The sequence below is a fragment of the Gallinula chloropus genome (assembly GCF_964237585.1).
Source record: "Gallinula chloropus genome assembly, chromosome: 4".
Lineage (NCBI taxonomy): Eukaryota > Metazoa > Chordata > Aves > Gruiformes > Rallidae > Gallinula > Gallinula chloropus.
The window spans coordinates 75743308-75756491 of record NC_140088.1 but is presented as its reverse complement, the minus strand read 5'-3'; the positions used below and the strand labels follow the sequence as shown (position 1 = coordinate 75756491).

At 41.9% G+C, this 13184-nt stretch overlaps 1 protein-coding gene across 13 annotated transcripts in view; it reads left to right on the top strand.

The window, feature by feature from the left end:
- The window catches only part of ADGRL3 (adhesion G protein-coupled receptor L3), a gene marked incomplete at both ends in the record, with an annotated part of 318582 nt that overhangs the window by 238315 nt on the left and 67083 nt on the right, over nt 1-13184 (top strand). For all 13 annotated transcript variants that reach the window (XM_084263405.1, XM_084263406.1, XM_084263403.1 and 10 more), the window contains 2 exons: nt 10435-10618; nt 11434-11556. In XM_084263405.1, the coding sequence (XP_084119531.1) occupies nt 10435-10618; nt 11434-11556 (307 nt within the window). The remainder of the gene's footprint in view (nt 1-10434; nt 10619-11433; nt 11557-13184) is intronic.

The following is a 13184-nucleotide window of genomic DNA, read 5'->3' as shown; positions in this document are numbered from 1 at the left end:
CATTAGCAGATAAAGATAAGTTATGGAGTTACATATACCTTGTGTGGAGTGACTTTTCATAAGATTCCAGAGAAAGCAGCTAACAGGAATTTAGGAAAGTTTACAGTGCGATACTCACTCCCAGGCTAGCTGTCATGTCCACTGGCACCACTGGAAATGTGGTGAGGCTGGTTTGACCATGGACCACACAGTCCTGTTGGGGACTTCTGGTGATACTTGACCCATAGCTGTCCTTTCCACTAGCTGCACAGGTATACCTTACAGAGTTAATGCATGATCCTGGTCTTTTTTTCTTCTTTCAAACAGTAGTAGTTTAATATACTCTACAGATAGCTTGGCATTTATAGAATAAAGCCTGAATAATCTGCACAAGCTTACCCTTAACTTCAAGGACTTCTTTCCTTTCACTTGGAAAAACTACTGGTGTGTTTAAACATTAATCATGCACCTACCTCTTTATTAGACGAAAACTGATGAAAGCTCATTGCCTGAGCTGTTTCGTATAGATATGGCCAAAGCAGGCAAATATATTGAAGAGGACAGTCCTGTAATGGAGGGCTTGAAGAATGAATTAGATGACCTAATTGAACTTTTCCAGCTCTGTTTTGTATTATATGGAGGTAAAGTAATGTATCTGGACATATTTTCATACAGTACATTTCCATTTGGAAAATCATGTAGCTAAAGTCATCAAAAATCTTTTGAGGGAGAGTTTGTCTGTAATGGCAATTAAATGTGATTGCAGACACTCCTGTTACAGGCCACTTACTGTTTATCAGGCAGAGAAACGTCTGGGCTGGGCTAAGGCAATTTAGCACAGATTTTTCAGCAAATCATAAATGGTGAAATCCTGGTCTTTGTGAAGTCAACGGGAGATGGGAAGTCACTGGGAAATATGCCACTGATAGCAGAGAAATAGAGTTTTCAACCTTGCTGACATGATCTCCTTGTGCTGATCCCATTATTGTGAAGAGTATCCACAGATGAATTGGGCTGTCGAGGCTGGAAGCATACCTTCAGTCCTGTGCTCCCTAGACAGAGGAAAGTGTGATTCAGAGTTTATGTGAGGGATGTCCACAGTTTTAAATATCAAAAGTGCAATTGAGAAACAATAGATTTTGGAGAGGAGGAGCGTGACTTAAGAATATGATAATTGCTAAACTTAATCCTACTGTTGTCTTTGGGCTGACAAATTTAAGTAGCTGTGACAGAACCCCCATAGTGTTCGGGGTTTAAAGTCCTCTTTAGCCCAAAATAAATGAGTATAAATAGTTATGTAAAATGTGTCTGGAAAATATTTGAGTTATTCAAATATGAGACAGAGAATGCTGTAGCAGATTATTATCTCATCTCTCTGGGTAATTTTATAATTAAAATAAATATTGATTTAATTTGTGCAGTGTCACAGTATTTGTTGAGTTAAAAGCTCAGGGATTTTTATTTCTGTACACTGAGGTTACAAATGCTGCTCCTTTAGTTGTAAGTGTGGTAAATTATCTTTTTTGTCTCCAAAATTCAACAACAACCAACCCAGCAGGTGATGTGATAAACACTTACTAATATAATGACCAGACAATTGCTGGGAGATTTCTCAGTGATGGTGATATTTAAGAAACAGCCACATGGGCTTTAATTCAAGATACTGAGTCAGCTTAGGCTGAGCTGACCAAGATGGTATCCAAGATGGACAGAGGGAGTGACCTCAGAAAGGTGCTCCAAGGATAGCTTGGACCCAGCATATGGCTTTTTAAGAGTAGAGATCTCATCTCTCCAGCCCACCTTTCTGCAGTGCACTGTTCTTGTACTCTGTTATGGGAAAGAGATGGAAAAGTAGTTGTGTGGGAGAATGAGTCAGAATGGGTGACACATTTGATTAGCATAGCTTCATAGCTTCATTTGGTGACTGGCGCGTGACGTAAGCTGATAGGAATTTTCTGTATTTTTTCAAAAGAATTTAAATCTGTTCGTTTTCAAAAGCATTTCTTCTTAAACTGAAGCACTGGGGTTGCAGGAAACATGAAATGTTTGTCTTTTGGGGGCTGTGAAACTGGCTTTGGTGTTACAGATTTCTGCCATGCCCTTCAGCAGGTGACACATGCTCGCTATTTCTCAGCTTGCCAACTTAAAATGCCATGGTATAATTCCCTTGGCCTCTGGGAATGGAGGTGGGATAGTAAAGGAAAAAAAAAAAGGCTAAGTACTCAGATATTGCAATAAATGAGGCCTTATTAACATGGAAAGCTTAAACATGGGGGGAGAAGTTAGGGAATGTTGCTGTAAGAGTTATTGGCTGGAAACACGGGCTTTAATAAAGGCTCATACCAAGTCCAGATATGTCACATACACACTCCTGACTGCAAAATCTGAGTTCACCTCTTTGCTTTGCTGGAGTTCTGGGCCATCATGAGGCCAATGAATTTCCCTGTGGTGCTGGCCAGCAGCCTCTTCCCAAGCGAAATCGCATGCTGTGTTTGGGATGCAGAACTTGGAAGACAAAAGCTTCACAGGGTTCTCATTCTTTTTGCATTTGGTGGGGAGGGGGAAGGGTTGGTTTGTTTTTTTCAAAGCTAGTCTCGGTGACTTCAAAGCTGGAGGCTGGTGAATACAATAGATGGCCTGAGCAGCAGCTTTGTGGGAGGGGTGGAAGAAGAAAGCAGAGCATTGCTTTTGCAGTGTTTTATGGGTCTAATAGTGTTTGCTGCTCTGGTTCCTGCCATCTTCCAGGCTGTTCCATAAATCAGCATGCCCTGTTTTATAATTCTGGGCTTGTCTGTACAGCAAATAGAGGTGCCACCTGCTCCATGAAGATCACAAGAGCTTCTGGGTACAGGTGTCAGCAGAGCCATGAATGAAGCTCAGCGGTGCTGAGCTGTTGGCAGATCCAAGTTAGCAAACAGTGGCAAGTGGTTGCAGTCAGAGTTGTCCTTCTGGTTCTTCTGGAAGTTTTCTGAACACTTCATGCTTGTAATGTGGGTTGTTTGAATTGCTGTACTAAGCGAAAAATGAAAGGCTTTCCTCAGAGGATTCAAGGCATTAAGTTTAGAGCTGAGTAGAAGAGACTTTTTTTTTCTTTGCTAACCTAGTAGCTCTCAGCAGATAAAAGGTGCATCTGGGACTAAGCCAGTACTATTTAAAGTGGATTAATTCTGTTTGTCCCACTTCTCTCTTGCTTGCATGGCTGGTCCCAACTTCGGTGAAGACTAAATGAAAGAAACTTGTAGCTCTGAGAGGGAGCATAAATTGAATTATGCTGCGTTTACTTGTGGGTTTTTGTTGTGCCTGTGACAAGAAAGACTCTAACCTCCATTTATATAGAAAGGGACAAATTAATGAGGATTTTTGAGTTCCTTGTTTGGTCACTTAATTGGCTGTGTGACAAAGAGCTCTGCAGTGCGTGTCAAACAACTTTCAGAGTCCTCTAATGATTTGCTCATTGGTTGACTCCTGATGCTATTCTGCGCAGCCTGTCAGGCGAGGTATCGTTGTTAAAGTGGCTGGAATAAATTGGCTAGCAGTGTGCGTACAATGTCATATATTAACTATAGCTACAGGGAGTACTTTTAGCAGCTTTTTCAAGAGATCTAGATGTTTGCCCATCAGCATCAAAGTGCCCCAAACTTTCATTTAATATAATTAAAAGGACATCTGAAAGAAGTGTGACTCACAGTGGGGCTCTGTGGTTTAGTAGCCCTTTGTTAAAACTCTGTGAACTTAATAAACTTCACAGCTTGAGAAACCTGCACTTGATTTGTGTCAGCAAGAGCAAAACCAGAAAACCCCACCCTGCGTGTTTCTGCCACGGTGAGCCCGTTGTTAGGGGAGAGGAGGATCAAAGCAGCAGCCTTGGGTTTGTCACCGGACTCCCAAAATTCTTCACATAAATATTGAAAGGGAAGGTGACTGCTTCTTGCTCTACCTACAGTGGGGCTGCATCTGTGGTTATGTGCCCACATGCAACACAGCAAAACTGAGAGAAACAAACCTTGCATTTTCTGCGTTGCTGTGTGCTTACCTCTCTGCGTTAGGCTCAGTCGGCCCTGGGATCTGGTAGCACTGCTAAAAGCCTAACACAGAGAGGGCAGTGGGAGATGTCACTTGATTTGGGCTGTTAGAGGGAAGGATGAGTCTCACGGAGTTCCCTGGAAAGGCTGTGGATAATCTGTCTAACAGGCATTTCTTGTTTGCGAGACATTTGCCTGTCCTGCTGCAGCTTTGCTCGCTTCCCCAGTGTAATTGCGCTGGCGGCTGCTGGTGTAGTCTCAGATCCCGAACAGTAGGGCAGCAAATACAGATGATTCATAAATGCAGTTCTCAGCTTCTTCTGCGGGGAAGATCTCATTAGATGAAACAGATCGTATGTTATTTCCTTCTTCCCAATCAATTCCTTTTATTTCAGTCCTACAGATGCCTTCTGACCTTAAAATATTCTTCCTCGTACGCTAAGCAAAGCAAAACCATAACCTGTAATTTGTAACCTTCTTCTGTTCCTCAGATCTCCTATTTTTTTGTGTGCTCCCATTAGGAGATTATTGGTAGCTCAAGGCCAAGATTGCAAACCTTGCATGCCTAGTCCAAGACCATTAATTCCATAGTTAATGATTTTGTAGATGGCCTAATTTTAATAAAGGTCAGTGCCTTTCTTCTCACTGCAGTGAGTTCTCAGCACCACTGAAATTCAGGCCGTTTTCCTGTAGCCACAGTAAAAACATTTGCTGTAGAGTTGAAGACAGAAGGTTGCATGATCTTGAGAGCCTTTGCTCTCAATTCTGTGGAGCAGTTTTAGAAATTCCTCTGCAAGATCAGGGGAAGATCTCTTCTTGCTTTTGCCATGAATAGTAGGTTTTGGCTCACTCCACTAAAACCATTACCATCAATTGCCAATCACCGCTCTGGTACTAAACGTAGGCTACTGCTTCTGCCTTAGTTTTGAAGGCAGAAGCAGAAATTAGCAGTTCATATTCTAATGATTTATTTATTTTTAAACACTCTTTGGAGTTCAGCTCGTTTTAATCTAGATATGTGTTTGTCCATTTCATTGAATATGATAATTGTTTTGTGACGACTTTTGTAAAAAGCCTTAGAGAGCAGCTGGGCTTCTCTGTAAGAAATTGTCTTCAGCTTTGACCGGAGAAATTTTTTTTAATTTAGAATTAAAGAATAAATGACAAATAAAAGCCATGTGAGGGTGAAGAGCCTTGTCAGACAGATTTGAAGGCAATTGTCAGCTAAGAAGTAGGATTTAATGCCACCATTTAGCCAAAAATTACTTCTTTTTATTATCATTTAAGAAGCTGAAGAAATGACATGTGCATCTATTTTTGACCTGAAGTCCCACAGAGCAGGGTACCATTTATTTGCCACTCTAAAAAGATATGTCATTTCCTGAGCTGGTCTCTTCTGATACAGTAACCTTACCAGAAGTGGGTCCTTACATGCTCAGATCCATGCTTTCATGCTGGTCCTCTTCTCCAAAGGGCCCATTCTGGCTACACCAGGTACATTCAGAGTTAATGGTGGGTTTTGTTGTACAGGTGCTTTTTCTGGCCAGAGACAAGAATTGCACACAACTGCCAGCAGAACTTGTCATCGATGGCATTGATTGTGCCTTTAACTCAATTAGTTTGGAGGCTTGCAAATATTGATAGCTTAAGAAAAGGTTTTGTTTTAGGACTGTGGGTTTCATATGAACACAGAGCAAAACCATGCTCTTGAGCAAGGAAACAGGTAAGGTTTTTCAAAGGACCACCACTTTCCAATAGGAAAAAGGACAAAAGACTGTAACCATTCATTATGTGATCCTCGAACCGTATCCTTATTTCAGTGCATCTGCTCTCGCTTGGGTTTTTCATTTTCACTGTGGACCTCTAAGGGGTTTTGTGCTTTTTTTTCTCCACTGATTTACTGTTAAGCCTTAAGCTGATATTAAAAAGTGGGCCAGGGATGTTTTTGCATAAAAGATGATGATCCACTTGTTTTGGAGCAGTACCTGGAGACCACAGGTAGGACCGGAACTCAGACTGTAAGCACAGCCTGTGTCTGTGTCTGTGTGAGTGCACTCTGCAGTCAGTGCTGCAGTTCTCAGAGAGGGTGAGCAAACCTTTTGTGAGGAGGCTGTGCCACAACACCTTTGGAAAAAGGGTAGCTGTACGAACACGGCTTGTGTCATGCACCAAGCGTTATTTTAGTCTACCAATGCAAAGCACAGCCTTGTCGCTGTAGCTCCTTCTATCCTCATTTTCGAAAGTGCATTGCATGAAATATTCCTGTGAGATCAAGGAAGACAAGTGTTAGCAGTATGAGACAGGGCTTTACAAGTTATAAAATGCTGATATTTTAATTAGAGATGTTACTGCAAAAGCAATGCTTCAGTGCCCCATGCCACTTTCTTCATTCTCCCATAGCTGCTATAGGAGGCAAGACCTTGGTGCAAGTTCCATGCAAAGTAGTGTGTTCACTGTATTCAGTCTCTTCTTAAGATGACCCTTCACAAGGAAGGACGAACCACATGTTTGAAAGTTGCTCAGCAGAAGAACTTGACTAATATTTCCCTGTAAGGCCTGCTGGCATTCACTCACCATGAAGCAGTGCTTTCTCCAGTTGTAAGTTTGTTGGGGTTTCTGTTCTTCCATCAGCTGCTCGGCAAGAGGCCAGAATGAGCAATAGAGGTTTAGAGAGGTCCTAACTCTAGGGGAGCGGCTGGTTTTCTAAAGTTAGGGTTGCTGTGCATAAGCACCATAGCACAATGGTCCCAAATAGCAGTCTGGTCCCAAATTTGGCAATGAGATGAGTATGTCTAGCATCTGTTAGCAATTTCCAGTGTTGACTCCCAATTAAAGACAGATTTTACATTACAGAAACTTTTTTTTTTGTCAAAGAGCAGTGCCTTGGATAATGGTACAGTCAGAGATAAATAAATGGAAGTGGTATCACTGGATGTATACTGCCCTCCTAGGTTTAAACCATGTGTCACATAGCCAGATATTCTCACTGGATATTTCTAAAGGGGAAGAAGTTAAAAATAAATGAACAAGCAAAATTCAGTTTTATGGAAGGAAGCAGCTGTCACAAAGGAAATCAATGGGATGTGTACAATTGACCTTTTAGTAATGTGTAATTACTGTAAGACTCCTAATTAGTTGCTTCTTGACAATACATCTTTTAATACCAATTCGTAAGTGTCTGAGGAGAGTTTACATTTGGTTTCTGCTTTGTAACCTGAGGACAAAATCAAATCATGAGCTTGTGTCCTTATTTGGGGAAAAAAAGCCTCCCCCTAGAGTTTATTATCTTTTGTTTACGTTGATTGTACACTTTGTGGTGCTATATAACTGCATAATGGAAGTGATCACCATCACTGGAGCAGGTGCCAAAACCACCTAAACCATGCTGGTTCAGCTTAAATGCAAAGACACAGGCCGATCCTTGTCCCATGTGCCTGCCTTCCACAGTTCCCACTCCCCTGCCCAACTATTCCCAGTTGGCATCTCTGTCTCAAGAGGCACTGTTGCTTTAACAGCTGTTTTGTTTCATTTAAACACCTACCTCAGCTCCTGTCCAAAATGCAAACATTTCATTAGCACCTCATCTCCTTGGCTTCAGCCTGCAGCACTCAGCCATAATGAAGTGCTGCACTCAGAAATATAACACAGGGAACGCTTGATTAATGCAGTGAAACAGGTGAGGGGAGTGACCCCTGGGAAAAGCAATGGACTAAACTCATCTCTGATGTAATGCCAATGAAGACAGCCTACCAGCTTTGTTCAGATCCACACTAAGGACCTGACCCAAACTCCTTGGAAATCTCTCTGGAGCTTTTGCGTCAGATCCCAGATGCAAAGCGATGTGGATAGTTTGAGGTTAGTCCCTTCAAGAAGATGTATGCTCACTGGCACCCTGTCCGTTGGGTGGGGAGTACGCATCATGCAGGACGTGGCACGTTAGGCCTAACTGATGTTCTGTCTCAAACGTCGCATGCACACATGCACACACATCTTAAAAAAAACATGCATAAGAATAATATTTCTGAGGAAAAGGCTTTGCAGCAGATGTTTCACTGTAACATAAATATTTCAGCATCTGTTTCATGTTTTGACAAACAAGCATTACCTTTCCATCCAGAGCCAAGAGCTGGATCTGTTGCAAAGACTGTTTCCAGCATTCAGATATTGATAAAAGTATCCAAGATGTTGCTTTATCAGAGATTTAAATACACCGTTAGTAGCTGAGCTAAACAGACATAAAGCAAACTGTAGTCTGCATGGTAACATTGAAAGGGAAGAAAAACCCTAATCATCCACGTTTCCATGCATAAAAAGACTTTGCAAGGAAACACCATGTTGTGTAGAACCTCCACAGCAAAATAGTCAAGCTTTTTAGTTACTGGAAAAGAATAGTACCTCCTTTTTGCCTGTAAAGAGATAAGCTACTAAAGTAAACTACGGAATTTTATTAAGAGCTACAGATACCAATCTTCTAGATTTTAAAACACAAAAAACTCCCACACTTAAATGCATGGATTTTTCATATTTCTTCTTGACTATTAAATAGCTTTTTTGTGTGTACATATTAAATGCATTAAGGTGATTTTTAGAGTATTTAGAAAAAACAGTTTAATGTTCAGTTTAAGAATTTCGTATATGGTTAATAAATTCCACTTAACAGCAAATGAGAAAGGAATTGTAAAGGCTTGACAGCAAAAAGATTTTTACAATAGAGGACGAGATTTTTAGCCATTTTGGTTTGCTTCAGTGGTTGAAGCCAGGGTTACTCCATGCTTTGGGAAACCAAGCTGTAATGCTCAGGAGAAATGTCTGTTAATCAAGGAGCCAGAGCATAGCTGCCAGGGAGGGGAAGATCTGTTTAAGGTGCAGGAAAGGTTTGGCAGGAGAATGAGTTAGTTTATCGTGAGCAAATGTAAGATCAAGAGTAAGAGTTTTGTGCTGTCAAGGGAGCCTGATTCCAGCTCAGTCTTCCAACAGGTGGCATGAAAGGATGAAGACACACATGACAGAGTTTCAATGAAATTACTTTGCTGGGATTAAAAGCACCAGCAGAGGCAGGTATAGGCATCTTTGCTTCTTGAGCCTTGTTGGAATTGAAGTTCTTTTGGTGGTCACCTGGATATAGCAATAACATAAAATTCTGGTTTGACGTGCTTATATTCTCACATGGAATATTTGTATCTGACTGTGGTTGGTGAGTGAGTCAAGTGCCATGTACTCTTTGTGCCATGTGTTGTTGTTGCTCCTGAGAGCTCTGTTGGAGAATGGGCCATGCTGTATCTTCTCTTTGCACATCATGTTGTACAGTTGGATTTAGAAACAGTGCTAGGAGAAAATACTGAAGTATTTCCATTAAAGTGAGCCCATGGGGCATCCTTTAGGCTTGCAACAAGTTGAAATCCCGTGGGACTGTCCTTGCCTTGCAGAACAGAGGTGTGCGTTTAATGCCTACGTGTTCAGCATACAGAAAATTATTAAGAACGGCAACTTCATCTCAAAGGAAAGGTTGCTTTTTACCGTCAGCATTAGTGGAGATCTTTCTTTGTGGATAGGCCTGCCCAGTGGCTAGACACTTCATTTTTCCTTTTCCTCTGCACGATTCGTTCCACTGGCCAGTACAGCCAGTCTCAGACTTTAGCTGAGGGGTAGTTGAGTCAGCTCTGGTTAGTAACTAAGCATGGGGTTTAGGTTGATCAAAACATTCATGTTGGTTAGGCTCTACTCCTGTAATTTTACAATCATGTGGCCAGCACAATTCCATGTAATCCTGGATGGGCATCCAGATTAACCTGTGGGAAGTGCTCCATGGGACAGCTCTTTTTTGTGTAGCAGACTAGGGCAGAAGGTATACTGTAAGAGCTGTTACCACAGGGCTTCCTCCTTCCTGAATGGAGTGATTTGAAGTGTAGTGTCTTTCCTACCCAAAGCACCTGCTGCTTCTCTGGATGAAGAGGCATAATTCATCTATCTCTGTGTCTTCATGACTGCCTGACAGAGGTTATGTGGTGGAAAACCCTCTAAGGAACATAGCCTTTGCAGATATGAAATAGCTTTCTTGGGTGCCCCAGTCCTACTCTTGTATTCTGGTGCTGCAGGTAGCAGCAACCTGCTTCACAGACGGGTTTTGAAATCTTTTTTCCTGCGTGTTTTGTTATTTTCTCATCTCCCCTCTGCCCTGGTCCCCCAGCCCCTAATTGCTTCTTACTCCAAGCCCAGAGCTGCTGATCACAGAAGCAAAAAAGTGTTCTTCCCAGCCTGCATGGGATAAACGATGCCTAACTCCATTGCAGGCTGCCCCAGTGGGTGAGGAAATGAGATGCTGTTCTCTCCCTATAAACTGATGTGTGTGGAGGACGGGACTGAGCATATGTCAGATGTCCCAGTGGTGAGTTAGGTTTGCTAGAGCCCTTTCTCACTCAATCCTCCCTTGCAGGCCATGGTGGAGACAGTGAACAACCTCCTGCAGCCACAGGCTCTGAATGCGTGGAGGGACCTGAATGCAAGTGAACAGCAACGCGCAGCCACCAAGTTACTCGACACCGTGGAAGACAGTGCCTTTGTGCTGGCTGATAACCTGCTGAAGACAGACATCGTCCGGGAAAACACTGACAACATCCGTAAGGGACAGATCCTATAAATACTGAGAGCAGCTGGAAGGGGAGCGGAGGCTAGGAAACCTGGCTATGGTCTTAGGCCCTAGATTGACTGGAGAACAATTTGTTAGATATGTCGTGGCCCTTTTTCTGAAGGGCTTATAAGTCTTTCTAAAAGAGCCTAAAGGAATAATGCAGCTCGCTAGCCTTGAAATCTCATGGAAAATGAGCACCTAACCTGCTTTTATTACTTCTGCCTTTGAGGGCAAAATCTGTGCTACAGCAATGAGAGCCCCGTTTCACAGGGAGATTGTTCATCGTAATGCAATTGTGTTTCATTTCATACAAATTTGTGTCTTTATTTGGCTGATTGTTGATTTTAATTAAAAAACAACCATGATAGAAAGCACCAGCACTCCCACTGTGCATATGTAAAATGAGAACAACTCTTATTTCTATTTCTGTGAATACAGATCCCAAGCACTGACAACATTTACAGAAAGTACCAATTGCCAGTGGCAAAGAACTAGCATTTTCAGATTTTCATTTTAACCATTGTCCTTAATATCCTGAGGTTCTTGTTTACAAGAACTGGTTGTCTTTTGTCTTCCACAGAGAGTAGAATTTATTTGTGCTTTTTTTTTTTTTAATTAAATTTAAAACTTCTTCAGGGCAAAGATTTAAAAAGAAATAGGAGCCCAAACAGTCTCGCATGAAACATTGTAAGTTGATTCCTCTGCTCTCAGATGGTCTGGAACACCATTTTGTAGCTGTGAAGTATCATGTCAAAGATTATTTCGGTAGAGATTTTTCTTAGTGTCAGTCTCTCTTGCAAACAGAACTGGAAGTTGCAAGACTAAGCACCGATGGTAATCTGGAAGACCTGAAGTTTCCTCAGAACATGGGCCACGGGAGCTCCATTCAGCTGTCAGCAAATACCTTGAAACAAAATGGCCGAAACGGTAGGTCCCGCAACCTCAGCCGCATGTGCCTCATGAATCTGTCATGCTTCAGACTTTGTTGTGTGTTTAAGCAGTTGTAATTATAGTAAAAATTGCTGTGTTAATATTTAAATCGGTAGCATCAGTTGCTCGTGCCCTTGACTGCAGGCTGAGTTGGCTGACTGGAAATGTATTATATTGCTAAATGACTCAGAGCCTTCAGAAGTATTACATGCTGGGGAAAAACTGCATCAGACCCTTCAGTGATGTGGCTGTTGGGGCACAGCACTGAGTCCAGAGAACTACATTTAGCTGCTGTTGTCTGCAGTAGGAGGCTTCAGATGGCATAGGAGCCTGCTTTGAGTGAACTGCTTCACAGTGGGGCACTGTACAAATACCTGAAGAGGGAGAGAGGAGAAACAGTAGTAGCAAATATTAATAATGAGCCAACATGGCAGAAAAGGTTGATTAGCTGTATGAGTCTAAATCTTCAGTGCCTTTCTCTCTGAAGCTTATGAACCTAATGATGTAGCATAAATTAAAGATTATGTTACATATGAATAGTCTTCATGCTGCCAGGCATTTATTTCCAGATCAGGAATTTGACTACAAACGTTTGTTGATCTCCACAGCCCCGCTGTAGACCAACTTCAAACTCCCAGTCTTTATACTAATGGGCCTAACATGCTCCTATTTCTGAGTTCCTTGAAAATTTAACCTGTGTGCAAGGGGAAAGCACCCTACTATGGGTTTGGATGCAAAACATGGAGTGATAGGGCACTATTACAGACAGACCAGATGTGTTAAAACTGTCAAAAACGGCTCACAACCATTGAGAGAAAATCGTGCTTTGATGGTTCAGAAAGGAAATTTTGCCATTGGCTTACTTGATGCTGTTTGGTACCTTTGCATGTAAGATTTCAAGAGAAGTATGTCTTTCAGAGACAGTGTAAACCCCAAGATGCATGGCAAAACTCCAGTGGGACAGGAGTTTCACTCTGTCAGGAAGCTGTGGAGATTTGTAGGGAAAGAGAAGCCGCGTTGACAGAATGGAAGGGGAAGTCTGCATTTCTAAGCGTGGGATCACTAGCGTTCTGGTCAAATCAGGAGAACCCCATCAATTTGCAACAGAGGTCATTAAAGAGCTAGAAATAAATTATTGTAGAAGGATTTAGATTGGGAGGGACCTTTGGACTCATCAGTGCTTCCCCTTCCTCAGAAGCTGGGGTTAATCCCACAGAAATAAAAGATGCCTCCCCGTAACTAATGCGGGGGCATATAAAGGCAAGTTAATCACATTCAATTCTTATTTATATCCTGTGAAATAATGTGGAAACAGAAGACAAGCTGAATGGTTTCAGTTAAAAACAGTTGGCTGGTAGCCTGGGTAGCTGCATGGTGGGGCTTGGGTGAGGTTTTTTGTGGAAGAGGGGATGTCTGAGTGGCAAATTAAGAAGAAAAATATACTTTTAATGGTATTTCTGCAATTTTGTTTTACCTTCATGTGAGATTGGAATTCTGTTGGAAAGTTTTGGACTCCTTCTCCCAGATTTGTCCTCACAGTTTTCTGAGGTAGTGTTAATTAATTAATGGACTAAATTATAGTTTTGTACTGCATATGAGTGACAGAACAAAATGAAACATATTTC